Here is a 27,656-nt window from a genome sequence, read left to right as displayed (position 1 = left end):
ATCCTTCATCCCAGTTAAAGACCAGATTTAAAATACACAGATATTGGTTTAAAGTGTTTATTGTAACATTTTTACTGAAACTGACATAAGGTAAGTTTGGGAGAAGAGCAGCTGAGACCTGTTGCTCCTCTACCACACGGCTGTGGCACAGGGGGTAGAGCGGTCGTCCTCTGACCAGTGGCTCCATCCCAGTCCCCTGGGACTCTATACTGGGAATATTTATAAAATATATAAACACAGAGCTTCCAGTTTCTCTATCATGTTCTGATGCTCTGATCATGTATGTTTGTATTTTGTCCTGTATAAAAAAGTTTATTGAATTTTATAATCTGATGAACAACAAACTCAAACAGACTTAGAACAAACTTTTATTTTGTAGAAATATAAAAAAGTACAAATTTACTTTACACAAACAGAATCCCTTCAGAATAAAAGTCCCCTTGTGTTTAAACACGGACACATGAAAACCAACAGAAAACAGTTGAAAGAATTAAAGCTGAAAACATCCTGAAAAGTTTATTCAATAAAACTTTGTATTCAAAGCTCCACATGAACTTACTGTAAATAAAGTTCTTCAATCTCAATATTTAATCAGACATGTGATCACTTGACCTTTCACCTTTAATTTAAATCTTTGACATGAATGATTTGATTCATACTGATTCGATTTTGTTTGGGAGTTCTACTGACGACTACATACTGATATACTATGTACTGTATATACAGTGTGTACTCTACTCTACTGTACATACTATACCGCATTTACTATATACTGTACTGTATATGCGCTGTATGTACTATGTGCTGTATATACTAAGTACAGTATGTAGTATCTAAAACTGTTTATATATGTAGTACATAGAGTATGAAGTACACACTGATACAGTATTTACTACATATGTTCAGTGAACTGCAACAATCAATCAATTCAAAAATCAGGATTCTGTTCTTCGTTGTGTTTTTTGAGGAAACACTTGAACCTGATCATGAAAATACCAATAAGCTGTGTGCTTTTATATTGAAGTTTCAGTGTATTCGCCTGCTTCTGCAACGTCACCAATAACAGACAAGTTCCTGAATAAGGCAGCGGAACAGCCAATCAGGTGACAGTTCACAGAGGCTATTAAAACCTGAAAACGAAAGAAAAGAGGAAGAGAAAAGAGGGCGGCACCAGGAAGTTGGTCCATTAACACACTGTAAAGCCACCCCCCTTGATGGAGTAGGCCACGCCCACATCGACAGAGCCTTCAGTTGGTCAGTTTGACTTTTTCAATGTCAGAGATTAACGTCCTGGCCAAGTAGATCCCAACCATCTGAAACAGACAGACAGGTGGTCATACAGGTGGTAACACAGACAGGTGGTCAGACAGAGAGACAGACAGGTGGTAACACAGACAGGTGGACAGACAGGTGGTAACACAGACAGGTGGTCAGACAGAGAGACAGACAGACAGGTGGTCAGACAGGTGGTCAGACAGGTAGTAACACAGACAGGTAGTAACACAGACAGGTGGTAACACAGACAGGTGGTAACACAGACAGGTGGTCAGACAGACAGGTGGTCAGACAAAGAGACAGACACATGGTAACACAGACAGGTGGTAACACAGACAGGTGGTAACACAGACAGGTGGTCAGACAGACAGGTGGTCAGACAGACAGGTGCTAACACAGACACGTGGTAACACAGACAGGTGGTCAGACAGAGAGACAGACAGACAGGTGGTAACACAGACAGGTGGTAACACAGACAGGTGGTCAGACAGAGAGACAGACAGACAGGTGGTAACACAGACAGGTGGTAACACAGACAGGTGGTCAGACAGAGAGACAGACAGACAGGTGGTAATTAGATAATATGTAAAAATCCGTTAACTATAGATTTATGAAGATTAGCTGCAGGTTAGTTATATATGAGTTGTAAACGAGTTGTATACGAGTTGTATATGAGTTGTACATTAGTTTTACACAAGTTGTATATTGGTTATATACGAGTTGTACATTAGTTGTACACGAGTTGTACACAATTGGTATACGAGTTGTACATTAGTTGTACACGAGTTGTATGAGTTGTATATGAGTTGTATACGAGTTGTATACGAGATGTATACGAGTTGTACACGAGTGGTATACGAGTTGTACATTAGTTGTATACGAGTTTTATGAGTTGTATACGAGTTGTATTTGAGTTGTATTCGAGTTGTATATGAGTTGTATACGAGTTGCATACGAGTTGTATTTGAGTTGCATACGAGTTGTATACGAGTTGCATACGAGTTGTATTCGAGTTGTATTTGAGTTGTATTCGAGTTGTATATGAGTTGTATACGAGTTGTATACGAGTTGTATTCGAGTTGTATATGAGTTGTATACGAGTTGTATACGAGTTGTATACGAGTTGTATATGAGTTGTATACAAGTTGTATTCGAGTTGTATACGAGTTGTATACGAGTTGTATTCGAGTTGTATACGAGTTGTATACGAGTTGTACACGAGTTGTACACGAGTTGCATACAAGTTGCATACGAGTTGTATTTGAGTTGTATATGAGTTGTGTACGAGTTGTGTACGAGTTGTATACGAGTTGTATACGAGTTGTATACGAGTTGTATACGAGTTGCATACGAGTTGTATTTGAGTTGTATATGAGTTGTGTACGAGTTGTGTACGAGTTGTATACGAGTTGTATACGAGTTGTATACGAGTTGTATACGAGTTGCATACGAGTTGTATTTGAGTTGTATATGAGTTGTGTACGAGTTGTGTACGAGTTGTATATGAGTTGTATACGAGTTGTATACGAGTTGTATACGAGTTGTATACGAGTTGTGTACGAGTTGTATATGAGTTGTATTTGAGTTGTATTTGAGTTGTATTCGAGTTGTATATGAGTTGTATACGAGTTGTATACGAGTTGTATTCGAGTTGTATATGAGTTGTATACGAGTTGTATACGAGTTGTATACGAGTTGTATATGAGTTGTATTTGAGTTGTATTCGAGTTGTATATGAGTTGTATACGAGTTGTATACGAGTTGTATTCGAGTTGTATATGAGTTGTATACGAGTTGTATACGAGTTGTATACGAGTTGTATATGAGTTGTATACAAGTTGTATTCGAGTTGTATACGAGTTGTATACGAGTTGTATTCGAGTTGTATACGAGTTGTATACGAGTTGTACACGAGTTGTACACGAGTTGTACACGAGTTGCATACGAGTTGTATTTGAGTTGTATATGAGTTGTGTACGAGTTGTGTACGAGTTGTATACGAGTTGTATACGAGTTGTATACGAGTTGTATACGAGTTGCATACGAGTTGTATTTGAGTTGTATATGAGTCGTGTACGAGTTGTGTACGAGTTGTATACGAGTTGTATACGAGTTGTATACGAGTTGTATACGAGTTGCATACGAGTTGTATTTGAGTTGTATATGAGTTGTGTACGAGTTGTGTACGAGTTGTATATGAGTTGTATACGAGTTGTATACGAGTTGTATACGAGTTGTGTACGAGTTGTGTACGAGTTGTATACGAGTTGTGTACGAGTTGTGTACGAGTTGTATATGAGTTGTATACGAGTTGTATACGAGTTGTATACGAGTTGTATACGAGTTGCATACGAGTTGTATTTGAGTTGTATATGAGTTGTATACGAGTTGTGTACGAGTTGTATACGAGTTGTATACGAGTTGTATACGAGTTGTCCATTAGCCGTGTGTGCTACCTGCAGCAGAGAGATCACGATGAAGACGATGGCCACCGTGTACAGGTTGCCAGGCAACCAGTCCTCCAGCGCTGTGATACAACCTTTGGTGAATATGTGATCACTCCACTCGCTCTGCACAGGAACACAACGTTACACAACGTTACACAACGTTACACCACACAACACGCTCTTCTGATAGTTGTCACATGTCCTGGTAGACCCTCACCTCTGGTCGGACCCTCACGTCGTAGCCGCACTGCGTGTTCACCACCGAGTCCTGAACAAACACACAACGTCAGGAGGAACCTGTTAGTGAACTGCTGGAGGAGGAAACGTGAACCCAACTGAGGGTTAGAGGTTCCTTCATTCAAACTCTGATCCAGGATCTTTTGTTCTTTTTCCTTAATCCCTTGAGAACATTGTCATCGTGATTTAATAAATCACACATACAGATAAATATGGTTTCAAAGGGGGTCTACAAACCAGCACTAGATTCTAGTTCTAGTAGAACTGCTCACTCTGACCTCCACTCTCAGTCTCCTGTCAGAATATTTAGAAAACAGAATATTTCACTTTGAAATGACCAGATCTGAGATGAGATAAAGTGAGGAGGAGTTTATTTGGGCCTAAGTGGAAGTATGACCACATTCCACAAGACGTTACGCAACCATGGCGACCAGTTATGTGTATAAATCAGTATTGATCAGAAATCCACTCACAGCAGGATCTGTGACGCAGCAGGAGAAAGGAACTCCACACTTCTCTCTGCTGCGGTGGGTTCCGTTACAGCTGAAGTAAACGTTCCGTTCCCAGTCGTCGGGTTCCTGAGCTCCACAGCAGTGGTTCTGTGTCAAGAGCAAATTCATCAGGCACACGAGACAAGAACCTGAAGCAGCAGAACCTCTGGGATTGAGGAGTCACCATTTTCTGCAGCGAGTCGATCAGGTTCTGCAGGTCGATGTCGTCTCTGTACGCTTTCACGTTCGCCAGGAAGAACTCGTTGATCCAATCCCGGACCTGACTCTGGAAAACCACCGTCAGCACCGCCGCCGTCAGCTCCAGGAAGAAGATGAAGCCGATCACACCTGAAAACTGACCACGACAGACGTAGAAGGCGTTTAACGCACTGAAGTGTACAGAGGTTTTCAGCGTACAGATGTGTATAACGTACAAACTTAAGGAGACAGATGTTTTCTCTTAGAGCTCCCACACAGCCAGCGAAGCCCAGGATGAAGGTGACTCCCCCGACCACCAGGACCAGCCACACGGGATCAAAGCCATGGAGCCGGGTCACCTGGGTGAGGTCCACCAGGACGCCCTGTGAACACACGCTCAGAAGTTAAGATACAGATGTTGATGTGGTTTCTATTGTTCTTCCTGACTTTGTGTGTTGATTCACTTTCTCACTCCAGGCCCAGAAACCAACCGCGATGAAGGCGACTCCGGCCAGCTGCAACACAAACACACCAGCAATTAGACAGGGGGGGGGGCGACTCTAGCATCAAAGTACAGGAGCACACGTATGTGTCCAGATGTTCATGTGTGTGAGCAGACACCGTGCTGCTCTGGTTCTTTCCATGTACCTCGTCTCTGCTGTGTGTGTGTGTGTGTGTCTGTCTTTGTGTGTGTGTATCTGTCTGTCTTTGAGTGTGTGTGTGTGTGTGTGTGTGTATCTGTCTTTGTGTGTGTGTATCTGTCTGTCTTTGAGTGTGTGTGTGTGTGTGTGTATCTGTCTTTGAGTGTGTGTATCTGTCTGTCTTTGAGTGTGTGTGTGTGTGTGTGTATCTGTCTTTGTGTGTGTGTATCTGACTGTCTGTGTGTGTGTGTCTGTCTGTCTTTGTGTGTGTGTGTGTCTGTCTTTGTGTGTGTGTATGTCTGTCTGTCTTTGTGTGTGTGTCTGTCTGTCTTTGTGTGTGTCTGTCTGTCTGTCTTTGTGTGTGTGTGTGTCTGTCTTTGTGTGTGTGTCTGTCTGTCTTTGTGTGTGTGTATGTGTATCTGTCTGTCTTTGTGTGTGTGTCTGTCTGTCTTTGTGTGTGTGTGTGTGTGTGTGTGTGTGTGTGTCTGTCTGTCTTTGTGTGTGTGTCTGTCTGTCTTTGTGTGTGTGTCTGTCTGTCTTTGTGTGTGTGTGTGTGTGTGTGTGTGTGTGTCTGTCTTTGTGTGTGTCTGTCTGTCTTTGTGTGTGTGTGTGTCTGTCTTTGTGTGAGCTCCGCAGCTCAACACTCACTCCGACAAATACGTTGAAAATAATACGGTTTTATTTTAATAAACCTAAAATGAGAAAATCATTTGACATAAAACTGAGGAAACATCTGAGGCTCAGGATGTTTCATAACAGCTCACTTCCTCTTCAACCACACAGGAAGTCGTGACATCACTTCCTCAAACCACAGACAACCAGGGCAGTTACATCTACATATTAGCACATCTTTTTATTTTTCACATTCGTGTAAGGTCACTGTGACTTTTGACTTCTGACGTACGATCACTTCATCTTTGAGTCCAAGTGAACGTTCCCTTCAGGCGATGTTGAGAGATCTCGTTGACAAACTGAAAACATGACGCCTCCTCTAACGAGGTGTGACCGGCCTCAACCAGAGCAGAACGACCACAAAAACTTTACTAACAGGAAATGAGGCGCAGAGAAAGGTAGCACGTGAGTTATCATTCCCTCTGACGAGAACCTCTCAGAACCATCAGCTCAGAGGATCTTGTTTATCCCTGAAGACACTTGTCCTCCTCAGAGACTGTAAGGATCAATCCCATGCCCCCCCCCCTCGGCCCTGCCCCTGGTTTCTGAGGGTCGTCTTGTCCCATGGAACAGAGTCACACGCCTTACATCATCAGTGGTGGTCAATGACGGGGACGTTATAGTAATAACATTGTTGAGATCTTAAATAAAACAATGCTATTGTTGCAGTTACTAAAGTGACAAACCTATAATATCCAAATAACATCTGTGCTAGTGAAGGTGAATCAGTTGGATCTGAGAAGCTTGATGCTCGTTACTCCAGGTGCTAACAGCAGCCAGGAGGCGTGGCTATCAGAGCCGTAGCATCGCTGCTGTACGAGAGTTCCACCAACGGCAACGTGAATGAGCTTCAGAGAACTAAACACTCTGAGGTTCCCTGAACACACCAGCAGGTCAACGTGTAAACAGCAGGGTGTCATGTGATCAGGGTGTCATGTGATCAGGGTGTCATGTGATCAGGGTGTCATGTGATGATTGTAACATGTGATCAGGGTGTCATGTGATCAGGGTGTCATGTGATGATTGTAACATGTGATCATGTGACCGTGGACTCACCCAGAAGACGATGTTGTAGCTGAACATCAGATACTTGTAGCAGCAGCTCACCTCGGTGTTTTCATATCGATAATAATACATCTGTCAATCACAACATGCTCTCGTTAAATATGAAGTGGGACATATATCATAGACTAGGGATGGGCATAATTAATCGACGATCGATTAATTGATCATAAAGAATTTCGTCGATGACATTATTTTGTCATCTACGAAATTCTGTTGCGTTCACTGCCAACACTGCGAAGCTATACGTCTCCATTAGCGCAAGAGTAGGAGGTCAGAATACCCGAGTTTCCTGAACGCAGCACAGTGACGATGTTAGCAGCTGTAGGAAGCAGCCCGGAGTTATACTCTACGAGCCCCGCTGAGAGACCAGCAGCTAGCCGCTGAGAGCTAGCTGGATCTGACGGTTCTCGACCTCTCAGTCCGGTTGTTACGTCATCAATCCCAGGACCCCTCACCCAGACCCGGGTAAGTCCGGGTTCCCTTCCCCGTAGACTGAGGGTCCGTGTGCGGACATGAAGCCGAGCTCCGCAGCTAGCATCCGGAGCTAGCGGAGGCTGTTTAACTGCCACAAGAGTTGTTCATCTTGTAATAAAGATCTCAATGAGGAAACACGCTGTTTTTTCTATTTCACTGCATTTTAACAGCCTATAAATAGTGAATTTTAATATAAAAGTATTAACGATTAATCGAAAATTCGTCGTTAACTCTCCCGACGATCAATTAAGACAATTTAATCGAATGCCCATCCCTATCATAGACAGACATTTACAGAGATATATTACACATATCCATTTATATTCACATTGAAATATTTGCAGATATATTTCATAGATATTTACTTTCTACATACATTTACATGTTCTGCATCTTTGTTTATATTCAATGTGTGTGTCCTGGGAGAGGATCCTCACACTGAGCTTCACTCACTGGTCACTACGTTTCTGTTTCCCTCTCGTTGAGTTAAGAACAGGAAGTTGAGTTAAGAACAGGAAGTTGATGCTTGTGAACGTCTGTGAGATAAATATCATGTGATTGATTGATATTGTTTACATATATTCTTCATCTTGATTCACATGTATATTCTAAATGTGTGTTCTACATTCGTGCTGTAACGATTCTCAAACTAAGACTGAAATCGCCGTCCGATCGTGTGTTTGTATTATGATTCCAGAAGACACCCCCCCCCCGCTGCAGCCTGGTGAGCTCTGGACAGGAAGTCCTGCAGCCGGGTCGCAGAGCGCCGGCGGGTCTGATGCGGCGGCGGTGGTTCAGCGTTGTGTCTCCACGAGGATAACTTCAACGGTTAGCCTGGAGTCCGGGGCCGGGTCAACAAGGGTCGTTCTATACGTCCCAATGTCCTACACTACTTTCAGTCTCCACCCTCTCTCTCTCTCCACCCTCTCTGTCTGTCTCTCTCTCTCCATCCTCTCTCAGTCTGTCTGTCTGTCTCTCTCTCTGTCTCTATCTCTCTCTCTCTCTGTCTCTATCTATCTGTCTCTGTGTCCGTCCATCCTCCCTCTATCTGTCTCCGTCTGTCTGTCTCTCTCTCTCTCTCGGTCCTCTCTCTCTCTCTCTCTCTGTCTCTCCATCCTCTCTCTGTCTATCTGTCTCTCCCTTTATCTGTCTGTCTGTCTCTCTCTGTCTGTCTCTCCATCCTCTCTCTGTCTATCTGTCTCTCCCTCTATCTGTCTCTCTCTTTCTCTATCTCTCTCTCTCGGTCCTCTCTCTGTCTGTCTGTCTCTCCATCCTCTCTCTGTCTCTATCTCTCTTTCTCTATCTCTCTCTCTCTCCCCCTCTATCCTCCCTCTATCTGTCTCTATCTGTCTGTATCTCTCTGTCTCTCTCTCTCCATCCTCCCTCTATCTGTCTCTCTCTGTCTCTATCTGTCTGTATCTCTCTGTCTCTCTCTCTCCATCCTCCCTCTCTCTCTGTCTCTCCATCCTCTCTCTATCTATCTGTCTCTCTCTCTCTGTCTCTCTATCTCTCTCCATCCTCCCTCTCCCTATCTCTCTCTGTCTCTATCTGTCTGTCTCTATCTCTCTCTCTCTTCATCCTCCCTCTCTCTGTCTCTATCTCTCTCTCCATCCTCCCTCTCTCTGTCTGTCTCTCTATCTCTCCATCATCTCTCTCATATTTCCTCATATGTTCTACTCCCTCTAATAACAAACAGAAGCGCCGACACACTGTTAGCAGTTAGCTCCTGTAGGCTAACATGTTAGCATAGCGGAAGCTACTCATTGGATGAGACAGAAACGTGAAGGTTTGTTTAAACCCTGACACGTGTGTCTCAGGTCAGAGGTCAGAGGTCAGGGGCCGCTTGTCGTAGCTGTAGTCACGTTATTAAACGTCACTGAGACACCGAGGAGCCTCAGTGTGTTGGAGGCTAGCAGAACAAGCTAATGCTAACACACAGAGTGACGCGACAAACAGGAGCAGCTGAACACGTGTGACCAGGTGTGAACACGTGACCAGGTGTGAACACGTGACCCTGCGGCAGACAGCAGGTGTGAACACGTGAGTCTTACCTCTGCTCGCGTTAATCTTCAGTTGGTGAGGGAATCAAACCAACGCACTCCGGAAGCAGCTTCTTCTTCTGCCCTCAAACAGCTGCACACACACACACACACACGCACACGCACACACACGAATACACGTGATACTGCCGCCGTCTGGACAGATGAAGAACTGCAGAACTCTTAATACAAATTAAACTAATATATAATGTATTCTACGGAGGCGTGTTGCATTCACTTGAAAAAAAATAGCTCTGTTATTCTAACAATTTTTTAGTTTTTTTTTAAATCAGAAAAACAGAGCGTTTTTTACATGCTTTTATTTAGATAATAAAGTTCCTGTATAGACGCGGACTTCCTGTTATGAATCCAACTTCACAAAGAGACTGTGCTGTTCGGGAAGTTTTAAATAAACCTGCAAACATCAGTGGAAAGTCTGGACCGTCTTTCATGCTACAGATATGTAGAGGATAGTTTCATTGTTGTCCCGTTAGTGGCTTTATTATGGAAGATTGATGTGTAGTTCCTGTTATAAGCAGGTTGGGGGTTGGGACTCTTGTTTTGAAAGGGGTTCTAACGGAAAGGGTTTCTATCAATGGAGAAAAGTGTGAAGGAAAGTAAACGGGTGTGAGGGTTAGAAGCATAGATTTATATATAAAGTCTTTATATATATCTATGGTTAGAAGGCTGAGACGGGTTAGGGTTAGTATCCCGACGGCGGAAGCGTCCTGACTGGATAAGAGAACAAAACGTTTCGTAGTTATTTATACAGAAGGAGAGTCTGCCCGTTTTAAGCGACGCTATACGTCACTTTCAAAATAAAAGCATGTAAAAAAAGCTCTGTTTTTCTGATATTTTTAAAACAGGAAAAAACTTATATCGGAATTTCCGAGATAATTATCTTAGAAAAACTGCTAAACTAATAAATTTTGATCTGTAATTTTCTTTAATACATATTATATAATGAATGGTATGTTCTATATTCCAACGATACAATTATATCATATAATATTATATAATATTATGTTATATTATATTTTAATAAATTATATCAAATAATATATCATATCATATTATATAACATTTGTTTATATTAAATTATATCATATTTGGTTATATATGTTATATTGTATTATATTATGTTATATTATATTTTATAATTTAAAATCATATCATATTTTATTATATTTTATAGTCAAGTTCTGTGTTTGTAATTTTGTGTTCTCTTGTCCTGTATTGATACTTCAGAATTATTCTCCAGATTAGTGAGTCGTCCTCAAACGACTCTTCAATATTCAATCACTTCTTATAGTTTGTGTTCAGAGCTTTTTTATAAACTATGTTCATCTGACCTGGTTTATCTGCACTGAAGGTTTTGCAGTCAATGTTTTTCATCAAATCAAATAGAATTCAGTCAACAGTCAATGTTGACCCACAGAGAGAAGACAAACACCGCTCGGCATTCTGGGAAGTCTCCCTCACAGCTTTATTTCACATTATGTAGAATGATGTGCAGTTTCCCGGGCTGTGATTGGTCAGGCGTTGCAGCGGCTGGTGTGGCAGCAGGTCCAACCGCTTCTGGAGCAGTTCTCCAGCCGAGTGCAGCCTTTCTCACCGTTATCTGCAAACAGGAAATTCATCATTTGAGATTCGTAGTTCTCCCCGGTACCGTTTTTTTAAAACCAAGTGATGTTCTCACAAAGATTCAGCTGTGGAGAATCATTGAATGTCTATATGTTCAAAACCACTTTCAACTTTTAATCCTTCCCTGTTTAATGTCAATGTTCAAAAGGAATTATACTGCAAATATTATTTAGTTCAAATTCCTCTTTCTATTCATATAAAAGCAGTTTCCTGTTCGCAGTGTGACTGATGGAATCCATGTTGCTGAAGCGGACGTGAAGGACTCACCTCGGGTGTAGCAGGCCTGTTTGTCTGCGCTGGAGCAGTCGAGCAGCAGGTGGTTCACCATCAGAAAGTCCTCGCCATAACACTGGATGGAAAACTGTTGAGCTGCAACACAAACACAAACAGGTCGCACACAGCTGAGACACATGTGAACGTCCTTCAGAAGACCGAGCTACCTGAGAGCAGCGGCAGCAGCAGCAGCAGCAGCAGGTAGAACTTCATGCTTCTGCTTTTCAGTTCGTGAGACGGAAGCTGAACTGACGAGAGGAACCACTCGGACTTTTATCTGCAGCTAAAACACACAAACACAAAGGTTAACTGAAGTCCACGTCACAAACCTCTGTTGTTTGACTAAACTTTGATCATTCCTGGATTTGACTCATGGGTCCATATTGGATGAGAAGGTGATTCTGCTGAGTCATGACTAGTGTGCTGAGTTTGAGGTAACATGAGTATTCATTGTGTCTGTGAGGCACCTGCCATGTTTGTATATAAGGAGTCTATGTCTATTGTGAAAAGATACTAGGATGTGTTTTTATTGCATTAACGGATACATATATATCTTGGATGGAGCTGAACCCTTAGTTATTAGGGCAGATTTGGACCAACAGAGCGTCCACCTATCAGGAGGCCCGTAGAGAAAGAGGCGGAGCCTGGTCCAATAACCCTTCTGGTTTGCAGTAATCATCTTTGTCAAGTGTTTCAGAAAAGTTCCTGAAGATGAATCAGGGGCGGGAACATGCAGGTGATGATCAGGTTCTTCTCCAAACATCTGCAGCAGGAAACATTATGACTCAGAAGCGTTTCTTTCTTAATGTGAAGCAGCATCATTGAGTTCCAGGTGTCGTCTCCTCAGTTCCTTCAGCTCTTTGTTCCACTGAAGATCATCAGGAACATCTCTGTGGTGCCACCCGTCGTCCTCCTGCTTCCTTCGTGGTGTTGTTAAAGATGTTTTTATTCAAGGTAGAGTCGTGAAATGTATAACTAGAGAAGTCAGTGATAAATAAAGATCCTCGGATGAAAACATCTAACAAGTAATGTCCCTGTTCGTGTTGTTTTTAAACAATCACTAATAAATATGTCAAAGTGCAGTTGACAGCAGACGGAAGATCGATGCCTCTGATTGGTTCCTTCCTCTCAGATGAGTCATGTGATCAGCAGAGCATGCTGGGAAATTATGGAGCCAAATCAGGGCCAAATGTTTTGATCATTTGAAAAAACGAAAATTGAAAATGTTCAAATGTGTTAATTGTTTATTGTGTTAAGTTAAAATGATTGATTGATAATTGTTTTTTTTTTATTCAGATCTATGTTCTTTCTGTCATGGCGTGATATTAACAACTAAATCTATATTATTAGAGTGAATTCATTTCAGATGAAAACAGTGAGCTCCTCAACAGAAGTTCAACAGGAAGTCACTGTGCTGACAGGAAGTGATGTCACACTTGTGTCTGATGTGTGTGGTTTGTCACAGGAAACAAACAAACTTGTTGCACAAAGACTCCGAGTGAAGATGGGACAGAAGCTGCTGCTGCTGCTGCTCGCCGCTCTGGGTAAGATCACTTCCTGTTCCTCTCAGGACTTTATTCTGGTTCTGACTCTAAAACATAAGATTTAATGATTCTGCACCAGAACTTTCAGCTGGAAGGTTCAGCAGCAGGAAGTGATGTCACAAGGTGATCTGACCCTTACTCTGAAAACACTTCAACACAAACTCTGAGTGAAAGAATCAAAAACTCAAATCTCATGAAGTGACGTTGAAGAAACCAGTGGACAGCAGGATGTGACATCACAACAATAATGATCATTATAATGATGAAAGTAAATAACCTGAGTTCAGAATTCACCACGTGTGAAGTTAAACTGCTGAAATCAACTTTGTGTTTGTTCTTCTTTAAAGCAGCAGCGTGGTTACAGTGAGTGTGAACATGAGGAACTGCCCCCCCCGAGCGTCTGTTCTCTGTGACTCTGCTGAGTGGGTCAATCATAGATATATATATATATATAAAAGCCTTTATATATATATCTATGGGTTCCATCTCCTGAGTCACAACCTGTCACAACCTGCTGCCAGCAGGGGGCGCTGTTGCTCGGTAACATAGTGCTGCTTTAACATCCGATGTTCAGAGTGACATCACTGATGGTTTCACTTCAATCAATCAATCAATCACATGTTATTTGTATAGCCCATATTCACCAATCACAGTTTGTCTCATAGTCTTTAACATGGTGAGACATCCTCTGTCCTTCACCCTCAACAAGAGTCAGGACAAACTACTAAAAACCCTTTTAACAGGTGAAGACACGTAGAAACCTCAGAGAGACACATGTGAGGATCCGTCTCCCAGGACGGACACAAGTGACACAGATGTGTAGAGGAGAACATCATCAGGAGAAAGGTTTCAGCAGCAATGATGAGGGGAAACATGTTGAAGGATAACTTCTGTACTATATGTGAAGCAGTCCTGCTGCATCATAGTCTCTGGTCAGCAGCAGGATCAGGATCCAGCATCAAGACCTGATCCACTATAGTCCACAGTCATTGTCCACTGGCACCAGTTAGGATCCATCATCAGCTGCCACCTCGGTCCTGGTCCACCACCATCCGATGCCAACGTGATACAGGATCCTCCATTACCACTACGATCAGCCGGCACGATACAGAATCCACCGAACTGGATCCACCACCGAGACCTCCGACCTGGACCCACAGATCCTGATCCATGGTGCGGCCACAGCTGTGGTTCTGGATCTGTGGGCGATGAGGCACAGGGACTCGGGAGGAGGGGTCAAGTTAGTAACATGTTCTGATGAGATATGCAGCTCTATAATATATATGATTATATTACAGTTATGCAGATGATACCCAACTCTACTCACTGCTGATGACGATAATGAATTCATCTTTATTGATTCAAATTTAGAAACAATTACAGTCATTCATCCAATACTTGTTATTGTTGCCAGTTAACAACAAACAGATGAACAAACAAACAGACCCCCCCCCCTTCAGGGTTAGAATCCTGCACTGTAAGATCCCCCCCCCCCCCATCACTGGGAAGTGTCTCTGTCTCCCGAGCACCTGTGAGGACGTGAGGAGCCTGAACACAGGTTGTGTATGTTTGAATAAATCATAAAGGTCGCGCCCTTCAGGGACGGGAGAGGTTCCAAAAAGAGAAGAAGAGATGAATCGATAGGATTGAAAGAAATCTGGAAATGAACTGCGGATAAAACTGTGAATTTGGAGGTAAAAAAATTTTAGGGAGTGAAAATTTGTCAACTTCTTGTTGAAAAGATTCAAAAACATAAATCAACATATGGTCCAGATAGAGAAGCAACTGTCGGTGATGACGGGTCAAGATCTGATCTGATGGCGTCTGAAGCCGAAATACTTGAAACCAATTTTTAATACAGAAGAAACATTTTTAGTGCAACTAGAGATCAAGTGAGGAAGGGGGGGGGGCACAGATTAACTGATCAGAGGTCGAAGGTCACAGTTGTCTCATATTATTGGTGGAGGAGGGGTGCAGCTCAAACATCAGCAGCTGGTGATGTCATCAATGATGATGTCATCAATCAGTCTGCTGACATCGTCCTGACGACAGTGAGGAAAATGTATTTGAACAAACTTTTGATCTTTTTTTGCTTCAGAGATGAGTGTGATCGCCAGCCGCCATCATGACCTCCATCATGACCTCCATCACGACCTCCATCATGACCTCCATCATGGCCGCTCCATGCCCGGCTCCCTGTCCAACATCAGCAGGGACGACCGCGGCCTCCAGCAGGTCGTGCTCGCCGCCGCCTACTCCTTCAACAACCAATCAAATGATGCCTTCCTCTTCAGGCCGTCTGCCATCCACCGGGCGCAGCGACAGGTACGACAACAGGAAGTGACACGACGACGGGATGTTTGACGGATGATGAATATCTGAAGGATTCTAATCTTTTACTCTTAAATTAATTTGTGTTTTTATCTTCACTCATGAAAAGGTCGTTGAGTTCGAGCTTCAAAAGGAATTTAACTTCATCATGATGATAAAATCAAAGACTTAACATGACTTTAGTATTTTTGTTAACATTGTTAAAAAAGTTCTGTGTCAATAAAGTTTATCATTACGTGTCAGATCATGTGATCCTTGTCCTCAGGTTCCAGATGTTTCCATGGTGACAGATGTGTTTGATGTTTCAGATCGTTAAAGGAATTCGTTACATCGTAGATTTGGACATTTCCAGAACGGTTTGTCGTAAACGAGACGACGACGACTTGTCGAAGTGTCGCTTCCAACCCGAAGGTCGACTCCACCAGGTGCCACAGTTACTCTGAAGTACTCCATTACATCACTGTGTCACGTGACCGAATCACATTCCAATCAGTGCAGATCAGTGACATGTGAAATGTGTTGCAGGTGTTTCAGTGTCACTCTGTGGTTTGGGTGATTCCCTGGAGACACCAGACAAACGTCCAGATCCTCTCCTGTGGAAACAGAAGCTTCAGGATCCGATGAACCACGAGGTCACGAGGTCTCACCTGGTCACATGGTCTCACGAGGTCACATGGTCTCACTGTCCGTCATCCAGTCACACGCAATAAAAACTGTTTAATAATAATCTGCTTATTTCATTTACATAAGAATGATGATCTCATTGAGGTAAGGATCTTAAAAATTCACACATTTAGTTTTCACATTTTTCATTCAAAATCTGAATTCATCACTTTCATGATTTTAGTAAATTTTGGGATATTTTCTTTTAAAAAGACTAATTTCAAGATTTAGTCCCCAAAATAACCTGTAATTTTATAAATAGCTTTATACAAAAAAACTTTATTGAATTTGCTGGTTTCTCCTTTTAAATCATTTCTAAATTAAATTGTTATAAATATTCTACAATTTGTTTGACAAAATCTAAAAATGTTTAGATTTGATCCCATTTACATGAACATGAAACTTTCAAATAAAACATGAAACATTCTCAAGGTTTGGAGACAAATAAACGACTCAATGTCAACATGTGGTGAATTTAATTATCGCTTTAATCTAAACTGAATAAATTAACAGGATTATTCTGTTTTTATAGAAACACATTTATTGATGACAGCTCTGATCGATCAGATCTGATGTCAAAACTGAAATAAACACAAATGTTGAGTCTGGTTCGTCGTCTGCGTCGATGAGTCATCGACCTCCGTCCTGCTCCATCGTGACATCATCGGTGCGTCCAATGCTTCGTCCTGATGTCACACGTCTTCTCCGTCTCTTTGACTCACAAAGGGTCGACAGCCGAGGCGTGGCGTGGTTTTTTACACCTTGCGCAGGTCGAGTTTGGCGATGTACGGCGAGCGGAAGGAGCCGAGGTACAGACTCCCGTCGTGCTCGTGGACCTCGCTCACGTAAGCCGCCACCAGGCCGTTGGGATCGTGGAAGCTGCGTGTGCAGATCCCGCCGTCATGAAGCTCCGCCACCAAACTGTAGCGAGGGACGAACTTCATCAGGACGTCCTGACTGAAGAGCTGGAGACGAGAGGACGAGCAGGAGGAGCCAAGGAAGAGGGAGTGGTCAGGTGTTAGTTGACTCTGAGCTGCCCTCTAGTGGACGTTCTCTTTAACATCCAAGTCATTGTACAGGACATCATTCAAATACAGGAAGTGACATCATTTTAAATATATTTCGTCAGTTTTCAAACATATTCATACGGGCAACATTTAGCCTGTTAGTGCGATAGATAGTTAAAATAAATGATTTCCATCTCGATCACTTACTCTGCACTCTATTAGTATAGCCTGGTTGAAAGATCTTAGCACAGGCTAACCTGTTGGACCTGAACCTTGATCTTGATCCATATCTAGTCCTGAACATGGATCTGGATCTGAACCTGGATCTGCTCTGTCATGTCACTGAACCTGAACCTGGATCTTGACATCCAAGACCTGGACCTTAATCTAGACCTGGACCTGGGTCTAGCTCTGGACCTGGGTCTAGCTCTGGACCTGGTCTGTGTCTTGTGGTTTTTACCTTGAAGATGAGTTTCTTGATCCAGGGTCTCTGGGACAGGAAGTCCAGCATTGAGAACCCGGGGTTGGGCCGCACCGCCGACATGGCGACCCAGTAACCTCCGCTGGAGCTGGGACGGATGTTGTCAGGGAAACCGGGCAAATTGTCCATGAACGTGTCCATCCCTCCTTTATTGAGCCCGGCCACGTGCACTCTGCTCCAGAAACACATGCACAGAACTGGTGTTTGTGTGGTAACTATGGTAACCTGAGAGAATATGACTGTCACACCAAACTGCTGGAGATTTATAATAATTTATAATACTACTTCCTGTTTATTACACATGTAAACTTGATGTGACTCGGACACGTTGAAACACACCCAGGTGAAAGTCCAGCATGTGGACCCTGAGGGAGGACAGAGACCTGGGTCCACACACTCAGATGGACTAGAGGGTCCAGAGGACCCTGAGGGAGGACAGAGACCTGGGTCCACACACTCAGATGGACTAGAGGGTCCAGAGGACACTGAGGGAGGACAGAGACCTGGGTCTTCACCTCAGGAACAAGCTGGTCCACACACTCAGATGGACTAGAGGGTCCAGAGGACACTGAGGGAGGACAGAGATCTGGGTCCACACACTCAGATGGACTAGAGGGTCCAGAGGACTCTGAGGTGCAGGACACTACTGAGGACTTCCTCTGACCCTGAGCTGGCTTCTGCCTGCTGGGGGGGGGGTGCACTGAGAGACACACTATCTGCACAACCTCTTTCTTATGAACACATTTCAGATCTATTTTAAAAAGGAAGAAACTATTTTCACAATTGTTTTTTCACGTACAAACGTCTCACTCTTGTGTACAAAAGATTATTTTTACTTGACACGTACAATTCATCCAGATTGTTACTTTATTTAATTTTATTTTTAAACTTTTACATTCTTTATTTCTATTCTATTGTCCTGTCTATATTTCTTTATTCTCTTGTCTGCCTCACTCTGACCTGCTGTCTGACCTCGGGTGACCTGCTGTCTGACCTCTGGTGACCTGCTGTCTGACCTCTGGTGACCTGCTGTCTGACCTCGGGTGACCTGCTGTCTGACCTCTGGTGACCTGCTGTCTGACCTCGGGTGACCTGCTGTCTGACCTCAGGTGACCTGCTGTCTGACCTCGGGTGACCTGCTGTCTGACCTCGGGTGTCTGACCTGCTGTCTGACCTCGGGTGACCTGCTGTCTGACCTCTGGTGACCTGCTGTCTGACCTCGGGTGTCTGACCTGCTGTCTGACCTCGGGTGTCTGACCTGCTGTCTGACCTCGGGTGACCTGCTGTCTGACCTCGGGTGACCTGCTGTCTGACCTCTGGTGACCTGCTGTCTGACCTCGGGTGACCTGCTGTCTGACCTCTGGTGACCTGCTGTCTGACCTCTGGTGACCTGCTGTCTGACCTCGGGTGACCTGCTGTCTGACCTCTGGTGACCTGCTGTCTGACCTCGGGTGACCTGCTGTCTGACCTCTGGTGACCTGCTGTCTGACCTCGGGTGACCTGCTGTCTGACCTCTGGTGACCTGCTGTCTGACTTAGGGTGACCTGCTGTCTGACCTCGGGTGTCTGACCTTGGGTGACCTGCTGTCTGACCTCTGGTGACCTGCTGTCTGACCTCGGGTGACCTGCTGTCTGACCTCGGGTGACCTGCTGTCTGACCTCGGGTGTCTGACCTCTGGTGACCTGCTGTCTGACCTCCGGTGACCTGCTGTCTGACCTCGGGTGACCTGCTGTCTGACCTCGGGTGTCTGACCTTGGGTGACCTGCTGTCTGACCTCAGGTGACCTGCTGTCTGACCCCGGGTGACCTGCTCTCTGACCTCTGGTGACCTGCTGTCTGACCTCGGGTGACCTGCTGTCTGACCTCTGGTGACCTGCTGTCTGACCTCGGGTGACCTGCTGTCTGACCTCGGGTGTCTGACCTCTGGTGACCTGCTGTCTGACCTCAGGTGACCTGCTCTCTGACCTCTGGTGACCTGCTCTCTGACCTCTGGTGACCTGCCCTCTGACCTCGGGTGACCTGCTGTCTGACCTCTGGTGACCTGCTGTCTGACCTCGGGTGTCTGACCTCTGGTGACCTGCTGTCTGACCTCAGGTGACCTGCTCTCTGACCTCTGGTGACCTGCTCTCTGACCTTGGGTGACCTGCTCTCTGACCTCTGGTGACCTGCTGTCTGACCTCGGGTGTCTGACCTCTGGTGACCTGCTGTCTGACCTCGGGTGACCTGCTGTCTGACCTCTGGTGACCTGCTCTCTGACCTCGGGTGACCTGCTGTCTGACCTCTGGTGACCTGCTGTCTGACCTCAGGTGACCTGCTGTCTGACCTCGGGTGTCTGACCTTGGGTGACCTGCTGTCTGACCTCTGGTGACCTGCTGTCTGACCTCAGGTGACCTGCTGTCTGACTTAGGGTGACCTGCTGTCTGACCTCGGGTGTCTGACCTTGGGTGACCTGCTGTCTGACCTCCGGTGACCTGCTCTCTGACCTCTGGTGACCTGCTCTCTGACCTCTGGTGACCTGCTGTCTGACCTCAGGTGACCTGCTGTCTGACTTAGGGTGACCTGCTGTCTGACCTCGGGTGTCTGACCTTGGGTGACCTGCTCTCTGACCTCCGGTGACCTGCTCTCTGACCTCTGGTGACCTGCTCTCTGACCTCTGGTGACCTGCTGTCTGACCTCAGGTGACCTGCTGTCTGACTTAGGGTGACCTGCTGTCTGACCTCGGGTGTCTGACCTTGGGTGACCTGCTCTCTGACCTCCGGTGACCTGCTCTCTGACCTCTGGTGACCTGCTCTCTGACCTCTGGTGACCTGCCCTCTGACCTCAGGTGACCTGCTGTCTGACCTCTGGTGACCTGCTCTCTGACCTCCGGTGACCTGCCCTCTGACCTCGGGTGACCTACCTGCGGATCCGAGCCATGGTGGTTTCAGCCACCAGCACGGACTCCTCGTCCGGCAGCAGCTGGATCCCGTTTGGAAACCTCAGGTTGTCCATCAGCACCGTCACGTCTCCGCTTTCTGTGTCCAGCTCCAACACACTGCAACACAACAGGAAGTGACTTTTAATGTGAAACACAAAACTGAACCTTAACTAACCAAAAAACTGAACCAAGGAAAACTAACCTAAACCAAACTAATTAAACTAAACTTACCAAACCCAAACTAGAGCTAACTAAATTAAACTAACATCTACCAAACTAAACAAATGAACATAAACTAAATCCAACTAAACTAACATTCAACTGAACAACGTGCTGCACCACAACAGCAGCAGACTTTTAATGTGAAAACCTGCAGGAAGTGAAAATACACAATAGCGTTTTGGTGAAGAAGTGTGAACTCTTGATCTTGATATTATGTAAACGACCTGAAAACAAAATGCCTCCGGCCACTAGGTGTCGCCAGTGTGGAGACAAGGTACATGTGCTGGGTGTGTGTTTCCTGTTGTGTGCGTCGTACCGCCCGTCGGCCGTGGCCTCCATGATGAGGTGCAGGTAGTCCCTGCGCTGCCACCTGCTGCTGGAGTCGGTGAAGTACACCTTCTTCCCGTCCTGCGTCACCGCCACGTCGTTAATGAACGACAGCTTCCTGCCGGCGACCACCTGACCGCCCGACACCAGCGTGGTCGTCTCACCTGAGGCGAGACAAAGCTGAGAGGGCGGAGCTCCTCGGGGGGGCACGTACCTGGACTTGCTGAGCGTCCTCACCTGTGGTGGGGTTGACCTCGAACAGACCCAGGTAGGCGTCGGCTACGATCAGCGTCCCGTTGGGTCCGACCCGGATCCCCAGAGGTCGGCCGCAGCTCGACTCCTCCTCCGAGGAACCTGAGGGACACGCTGCATCATCATCGACGCCCGGTTCATACATTCATACTTTACAAAAACGATTACTAAAATGGATCAAAGTTAAAATCTACTTAAACTGATAAAATACAATACTCCTTGAATTAAAAGTAAAACTAAATGAACTAAATTAAACATTCAAACCAAATCAAACTTTATTTACAGCTTTTTCAATATGAACATTAGATTTGAATAAACTTTAAACTGAACCTGGTCAAACTTCACGAGTGTTTCTCACCACAGGGAAGTTTCCCGAGTCTCGTCACCGTGTGGATCCTTCGACCAATCAGCTTCACGATTCTCCCGTCAGCGGTTCCAGAAAACATCACATCTGCAGAGAAATCCTCCGTCAGAGAAACGAATCTGAACATGGAACTCAAGTCACTTCAGCTCTCAGTCTTCTCCCGTGAACTTCGTGTCTGAGCAGGAAACGTTTAATAAGACTTTCTGATATCAGCTCATTCAGCTATAATCATTATTTTCATTATCATTGATCTTTCCAGTCACTTGTTAACGATTCTCTAAAGTCTGTTTATTAACAAACAAACAAGAAAGAACAGAAACACATGAACAGAAGAAACGAGTCCTGATCGGATTCAAACCTCCGATGTTGGCGATGGACTCGGGTCCGAGGATCTGGTCCTCGAAGAGTCTCTGGGCCTCACGCAGCTTCAGGTTGGGTTCCCAGCAGCCCTTCATCGGAGGAGGCTCCTTCAGCCTGCAGCACACATCACCACCAGCAGGGGGCAGAGCAACCACAGAGTCAACCACAAGCTTGGTTTTTAAAGGTTTTTATTATTATGTGTATAATATTTTAACTATGAATTGTGTCACGTTTTGCATTTTACTAAAATACTTATTTTTCACATTGCAAACTTTATTTCTAAAATATAAATCAATATTACGACTTTACTCTTTAAACTGTGCGACTTCTTTTCCTTAAAATGTGAAAAATGTTTATCATTTTTTGGGGATCAAACCGCCGACCTTCCGGTCAGAGGAGTACCGTGGTCGAGGTCTAAGAACATGCTCTGTACATGTTTGTAGTTTAGCGTGTGACTCACGTGAAGACATCGGGTTGGATGGGAGACTCCAGGATGAGGACGAAGACGAGCAGAGGAAGAAGCAGGAAAACCCCGAGAGCGAGGAGCGTCACCTGAAACACCTTCCCACTGTAGGTGCTGAAACAGGAAGTGACAAACAGGAAGTGACAAACAGGAAGTGGCTGATTGGACATGTTTCCTCACTGATCGATATCAAATCAATATTTCTTCTTCTTTCTTCAGATTATTGTCGGGTAGCAACCATCAAGGTGCATGACTGGACCTACTGCGTCCTCTTCTTGGGTTGGTGGTCTTCCTACCTGAGGACATGAGGACATGAGGACCTGAGGACATGAGGACATGAAGAACTGAGGACATGAGGTCCTGAGGACATGAAGAACTGAGAACAAGAAGACCTGAGGACATGAGGACCTGAGGTCATGAAGACCTGAGAACATGAGGACATGAAGAACTGAGGACATGAAGACATGAGGTCCTGAGGACATGAGGTCCTGAGGACCTGAGGACATGAGGACATGAAGAACTGAGGACATGAAGACCTGAGGACATGAAGAACTGAGGACATGAAGAACTGAGGACATGAAGAACTGAAGAACTCAGGACATGAGGACATGAGGACATGAGGACCTAAATCAAAGATTAATGAATGAAAGATCAGTTTAAATGAGATATTGATCATGACCGGATCTGTCCCCGCTGCTGTCAGCCTGGTGATGCCTCCTCCTCCCCCTCCCCCCCTCTTCCTCTTCCTCTCCCTCCCCCCCTCTTCCTCTTCCTCTCCCTCCTCATCCCCCCTCCTCTCCTCCTCTCCTCCTCCTCCTCGGCCTCCTCCTCCTCTCCTCCTCCTCCTCTCCTCCTCTCCTCCTCTTCTCTCCCTCCCCCTCCCCCCTCCTCTCCTCCTCTCCTCCTCCTCCTCCTCCACCCCCTCCCCTCCCCCTCCTCTCCTCCCCCTCCTCCTCCTCCCCCCCCACCCCCCCCTCCAGGCTCTTACCCGGGCCCCTGGTACCGGGGCTCCTGCAGCTCGTCGGTGAGCACCTGCGGTCGCTGCTGCTTCCGGAAGCGGAGTCCCTCGGACTCGTTCATGACGCTCGGCTCGGTTCGTAGTTCCGGACCTGGACCGCTCGGCTCGGTTCGTAGTTCCGGACCTGGACCGAGTCGCTGCGATGAGATGAACCCGGAACACAAACAGGAAACAGGGACCGAGCATCAGCAACAACTTCCGCTCTGCTTCAGAATAAAAGTCCCACCAACAAAACTGTCATCAGTTTGTGGTTTTAAGAAAAATAAATAAATACATTTTTTTAAAGAAAAATGTATTTAATTAAATAATGTGAACAGATGAATTAAAAACATGTCTATCATTTATTTCGTAATTGTATATTGAACACAAATTTCATAAATATCTAAATAACTTTCAGTGAATACACAACATTCACAAGTTGTGTTCATCAAACTGTTAAAGGTCAAATGAATGAAAGAAAGAAAGAGGACACGTTAGAAAACTAATGATGAGGACACACACTGACTCTGTGGACACACACTGACTCTGAGGACACACACTGTCTCTGAGGACACACACTGACTCTGAGGACACACACTGACTGTGAGGACACACACTGACTCTGAGGACACACACTGTCTCTGTGGACACACACTGACTCTGAGGACACACACTGACTCTGAGGACACAAACTGACTCTGAGGACACACACTGTCTCTGTGGACACACACTGTCTCTGTGGACACACACTGACTGTGAGGACACACACTGACTCTGAGGACACACACTGACTCTGTGGACACACACTGACTCTGTGGACACACAACACAACACATGGACCTATCTTCAGGACGCTGGGTGATGAGGTCACAGACAGACAGAAGAGCATGTTTTATTAATTAAACATTAAATAAAATAAATGAAATGTAAACATTCTTGTCATTATGTCATTAATTATATCACTTGAGTTGATTGAATAAAAACAGACAAATAGTTGATGTTTAGAAAAAGGTTTTATTTTTTTATTTCAATCAGAGATACAAAGTGTTTGATTTATTAATGAACAGTTTTAATGATATTTAATGGGAAACTGTCAAAACACCAGTTCAACTAAAATCTATAAAATCTTAGTATTTTGTTTCATTAAAATAATTTATTATTGAGACTTGACTTGTGTGTGATGAAATATTAAAATTATTCATCATGTAGGGCCCCGCCATGGCCCCGCCCACCTCTGTCAGTCTTTCTTCTTCTCTTCTTCCTGGTTCCTCTGCTTCCTGTTCAGCTCAGAGGCCTCGATGACCTCCGAGGTCGGCGGTGGTCTCCATGGCAACCTTCCTCAGGATGCGCCTCATGATCTCAGTGTGTGTCCTCACTGAGTGTGTGTCCTCACTGAGTGTGTGTCCTCTGAGGAAGTGTGTGTCCTCACTGAGTGTGTTTCCTCACTGAGTGTGTGTCCTCTGAGGAAGTGTGTGTCCTCACTGAGTGTGTGTCCTCTGAGGAAGTGTGTGTCCTCACTGAGTGTGTGTCCTCTGAGGAAGTGTGTGTCCTCACTGAGTGTGTGTCCTCACTGAGTGTGTGTCCTCTGAGGAAGTGTGTGTCCTCAACGCTTCACCACCTAAGAGACAGAGACTCATTCAAATGAACAGTTCATTTAGATCAATGATGTCAATAAAACAACATATTATTAATCTAATAAACTGGTTCAAAAGTCAAAGTTACAATCTTTAGATATTTATTATTAGTAATAAAACTCAATAATAAATAATGTGTTGATCAGAGACTGTGTCGTACCAGGATGCTGGGGGGGGGGTCCCAGTCCTCCAACACCAGGAACACAAAGGGACCTGACACAGACACACACTGTGTTACCAGGTTGTGAGCAGCAGGGGGCAGCAGAGTGACACTGAACAAACAGCTCTGCAGAAATACAATAACTCCACTGACACACACACACACACACACACACACACACCACACACACGCACACACACACACACACACACACACACACACACACACACACACACACACACACACACACACACACACACACACACACACACACACACACACAAACACACACACACACACACACACACTCACACACAGTAGGTTTCAAGTAAGTTTCCACAAATCTCTGGTGGTTTCCATAGATACCACGACACATTCCAGGCCAAGGCTGACGGATACACAACGCTCCAGAGGCTGAGGGACCGCACACTGCTTCACCCTGACAGACACACAACACACACACACACACACATACAGAGGAAGCCGATGATCAGTTACTGTCGCCACAAACTTTTCTTTCTTTCTGTCGAACCAAATGTTCAAAGGACATTTCAACACGTGAACGAGACACGAGATCGAAGCAGCGTGTTTCTCTCTGTTAGCATCGTTAGCATCGTTAGCATCGTTAGCATCAAACTTCCACTTCTGCTTCGACAGAAACATCGTCAGTTCCGATCAGACGAGCGTTAACGTGACAGGTGGAATTTAACCATTTCAAAAAACACTGAGCAGCTTCAGGTCTGAGTTGTGTTTTCATTATCTGCCTAGACTCAGTTTGTGTTAACATGTGTTCACTTGTAGTTTGTGTTAACTTGCAATCTGTGTTAATTAAGATTAAGATTATGATACATTTATTTGTCCCAAACACATGCACAGACATGCACAAGCACACTCATGCAAGGAGGGAAATGTAACCTCTGCTTTGAACCATCTGGTGCAGGACACACAGAGCAGTGAGCAGCCATGTACGGCGCCCGGGGAGCAGATGTTGGGGGAGTGAGGTGCCTTGCTCAGGGGCACTAGACAGGGTAGGGAGAATCCTCTTGGATTTTTGGACAGATCAATCCAGGTTCGTCTTCTTGTTGTTTCTCGTGGAGTCGAACCAGAGACGAACCAGAGACCTTTTCTGCCCAGAGTCCAAGTTTCTGTCTCTAGTCCACCGCCTCTCCAAGAAAGTGTTAGTCTCCTCCTATAGCGACTGGAACATCTGGTCAGACCTGGAGAGCCTGGTTGTTACGTCAGTGCTGGTATAATGGCAATTTGCTGTTTGTGTTGACATGTGTTAACGTGTAGTTTGTGTTAACATGCAGTTTGTGTTGACATGTGTTAACGTGTAGTTTGTGTTAACGTGCAGTTTGTGTTTGTGTGAGAGGATTTGAGAGAAAGTGACCTTTGCCCTCGTCTCCTCTGACGAGGAAACTGAGGTCTAATCTAATCTAATCTAATCTACACTGATGATGAAACCTCGACAGATTACATCAGGGAGAGAAACTGGAAACGAGCGGATAATGAATCTGTGGCTTCATCCAACACGTCTGCAAGTCTGGTAATCAAAGAAAACAGATGCTGTTGCTTTTAATTGAAAGATTAAAGAGACAGAGACACTCGAAGGCTGGTTCGGCCTCTCACATCTAAAGGTCAAGTGGGGTTAACGAGATGCAGGGACTGATAGGAGATCACATCTCAAGCTGATTGGAGAAGAGATTGTCCTTGAACTTTAATTTTTTAATCTAACGTCAGATTTTAGGTTTTTATTGGTTGTAAATCAGGAGTTTGATTTCACGTATTTATATTTTAAACTCTGCACAGGCTCCGAGGCCCAGAGAGTCCAGGCGACTTCATCCACTCACAATCAGCACTGTTGCTGTGGTTACGCCGGATTTAATTTGGATGTGGTTGTTTTAGTCTGAACCCGACTGCAAATAAAGACGGACGACATAATGGTTCCACTTTTCATCACTTTTCAATTTTCACCTTCTCTCCCACGAGAACCGGCTCGATCCCGAAGAACGGCCTCATGGCGTCGCTGGAACCATGGCGCTCCGTCCTCTGCAGGACGAGGACCATACAGATCCCTCCGTCCTCTGCAGGACGAGGACCATACAGATCCCTCCGTCCTCTGCAGGACGAGGACGATACAGATCCCTCCGTCCTCTGCAGAGACACAACGTCCAACAACTGACATGTCAACACAGAGAAAACTCTCCTTCGTGGTGCGTTCAAGTGCAGCGGAGAGTAAAGAGTGAACCAGGTGTTTACTGACTGAGAACAGTAGTGTTTAAAGTGTTTCTACATCACGTCTGATGGAGATGAAGGAGCAGATGAACTGAGGAGCTCCTGATGGTGAAGATGTGAGGAGACATGTTGTGTGTCCAGAAGTCTGGTTGTGATCATGGTCCTGGATCAGCTGACACCAGGATCTATGGTCCCGGATCACAGTCTGTGATCCACATCAAAGTGCAGCTCATTGTGGGAACTG

General features: G+C 45.1%; 4 protein-coding genes across 7 annotated transcripts; 1 reads left to right on the top strand and 3 right to left on the bottom strand.

Moving 5' to 3' along the window:
- Positions 1 to 355: 355 nt before the first annotated feature.
- tspan14 (tetraspanin 14) lies at positions 356 to 9,629 on the bottom strand. Its single transcript, XM_061087580.1, has 9 exons — positions 9,552 to 9,629; positions 7,018 to 7,098; positions 5,113 to 5,163; positions 4,885 to 5,031; positions 4,635 to 4,805; positions 4,433 to 4,558; positions 3,940 to 3,990; positions 3,732 to 3,845; positions 356 to 1,313 (listed from the first exon to the last, which is right to left on the bottom strand). Exons 2-9 carry the CDS (start codon positions 7,096 to 7,098, stop codon positions 1,248 to 1,250), a joined length of 807 nt encoding a protein of 268 aa, XP_060943563.1. The 5' UTR covers positions 9,552 to 9,629; the 3' UTR covers positions 356 to 1,247.
- Positions 9,630 to 10,997: 1,368 nt separating this feature from the next.
- Positions 10,998 to 11,714, bottom strand: wu:fj16a03 (uncharacterized protein LOC335475 homolog). Its single transcript, XM_061087589.1, has 3 exons — positions 11,624 to 11,714; positions 11,451 to 11,552; positions 10,998 to 11,160 (listed from the first exon to the last, which is right to left on the bottom strand). Exons 1-3 carry the CDS (start codon positions 11,667 to 11,669, stop codon positions 11,075 to 11,077), a joined length of 234 nt encoding a protein of 77 aa, XP_060943572.1. The 5' UTR covers positions 11,670 to 11,714; the 3' UTR covers positions 10,998 to 11,074.
- On the top strand, positions 11,316 to 16,058 carry LOC133020854 (cystatin-F). Of its 4 annotated transcripts, XM_061087582.1 has the most exons (6): positions 11,316 to 12,192; positions 12,304 to 12,410; positions 12,922 to 13,000; positions 15,099 to 15,325; positions 15,640 to 15,756; positions 15,857 to 16,058. In XM_061087582.1, the coding sequence occupies exons 1-6, from the start codon at positions 12,168 to 12,170 to the stop codon at positions 15,953 to 15,955; spliced, it is 654 nt and encodes a 217-aa protein (XP_060943565.1). In that variant the 5' UTR covers positions 11,316 to 12,167; the 3' UTR covers positions 15,956 to 16,058. The 4 variants fall into 4 exon arrangements, with proteins under 4 accessions (XP_060943565.1, XP_060943568.1, XP_060943569.1 ...); XM_061087585.1 differs by lacking the exon at positions 12,304 to 12,410 and having other exon boundaries at positions 11,321 to 12,192; XM_061087586.1 differs by lacking the exon at positions 12,304 to 12,410 and having other exon boundaries at positions 11,324 to 11,890.
- A 406-nt stretch (positions 16,059 to 16,464) lies between these two features.
- Positions 16,465 to 23,577, bottom strand: apmap (adipocyte plasma membrane associated protein). The gene is made up of 9 exons (XM_061087577.1): positions 23,375 to 23,577; positions 22,384 to 22,500; positions 21,922 to 22,037; positions 21,558 to 21,650; positions 21,185 to 21,301; positions 20,937 to 21,111; positions 20,381 to 20,515; positions 17,462 to 17,654; positions 16,465 to 16,959 (listed from the first exon to the last, which is right to left on the bottom strand). The coding sequence occupies exons 1-9, from the start codon at positions 23,464 to 23,466 to the stop codon at positions 16,750 to 16,752; spliced, it is 1,248 nt and encodes a 415-aa protein (XP_060943560.1). The 5' UTR covers positions 23,467 to 23,577; the 3' UTR covers positions 16,465 to 16,749.
- Positions 23,578 to 27,656: the final 4,079 nt, after the last annotated feature.

Source organism: Limanda limanda, chromosome 15 (assembly GCF_963576545.1).
Source record: "Limanda limanda chromosome 15, fLimLim1.1, whole genome shotgun sequence".
In the NCBI taxonomy this organism is placed as follows: domain Eukaryota; kingdom Metazoa; phylum Chordata; class Actinopteri; order Pleuronectiformes; family Pleuronectidae; genus Limanda; species Limanda limanda.
This window is presented reverse-complemented; position numbering and strand designations above follow the sequence as displayed.

Excerpts from the sequence above, each read along its gene's own strand:
- tspan14 (XM_061087580.1), bottom strand. The coding sequence starts at position 7,098 with ATGTATTATTATCGATATGAAAACACCGAGGTGAGCTGCTGCTACAAG. Across the intron at positions 5,032-5,112 it reads TCTGGGCCTGGAGTGAGAAA|GGCGTCCTGGTGGACCTCAC; the intron begins GTGAATCAACAC and ends GTGTGTTCACAG. Across the intron at positions 1,314-3,731 it reads TCGTGATCTCTCTGCTGCAG|ATGGTTGGGATCTACTTGGC; the intron begins GTAGCACACACG and ends TGTCTGTTTCAG.
- wu:fj16a03 (XM_061087589.1), bottom strand. The coding sequence starts at position 11,669 with ATGAAGTTCTACCTGCTGCTGCTGCTGCTGCTGCCGCTGCTCTCAG. Across the intron at positions 11,553-11,623 it reads GCTGCTGCCGCTGCTCTCAG|CTCAACAGTTTTCCATCCAG; the intron begins GTAGCTCGGTCT and ends TTTGTGTTGCAG. Across the intron at positions 11,161-11,450 it reads ACAGGCCTGCTACACCCGAG|ATAACGGTGAGAAAGGCTGC; the intron begins GTGAGTCCTTCA and ends TCCTGTTTGCAG.
- LOC133020854 (XM_061087582.1), top strand. The coding sequence starts at position 12,168 with ATGAATCAGGGGCGGGAACATGCAG. Across the intron at positions 12,193-12,303 it reads TCAGGGGCGGGAACATGCAG|TTCCTTCAGCTCTTTGTTCC; the intron begins GTGATGATCAGG and ends TCGTCTCCTCAG. Across the intron at positions 15,326-15,639 it reads TCCACCGGGCGCAGCGACAG|ATCGTTAAAGGAATTCGTTA; the intron begins GTACGACAACAG and ends TTGATGTTTCAG.
- apmap (XM_061087577.1), bottom strand. The coding sequence starts at position 23,466 with ATGAACGAGTCCGAGGGACTCCGCTTCCGGAAGCAGCAGCGACCGCAG. Across the intron at positions 20,516-20,936 it reads GAGGCCACGGCCGACGGGCG|TGTGTTGGAGCTGGACACAG; the intron begins GTACGACGCACA and ends GTTGTGTTGCAG. Across the intron at positions 17,655-20,380 it reads ACCATGGCTCGGATCCGCAG|AGTGCACGTGGCCGGGCTCA; the intron begins GTAGGTCACCCG and ends TTTCTGGAGCAG.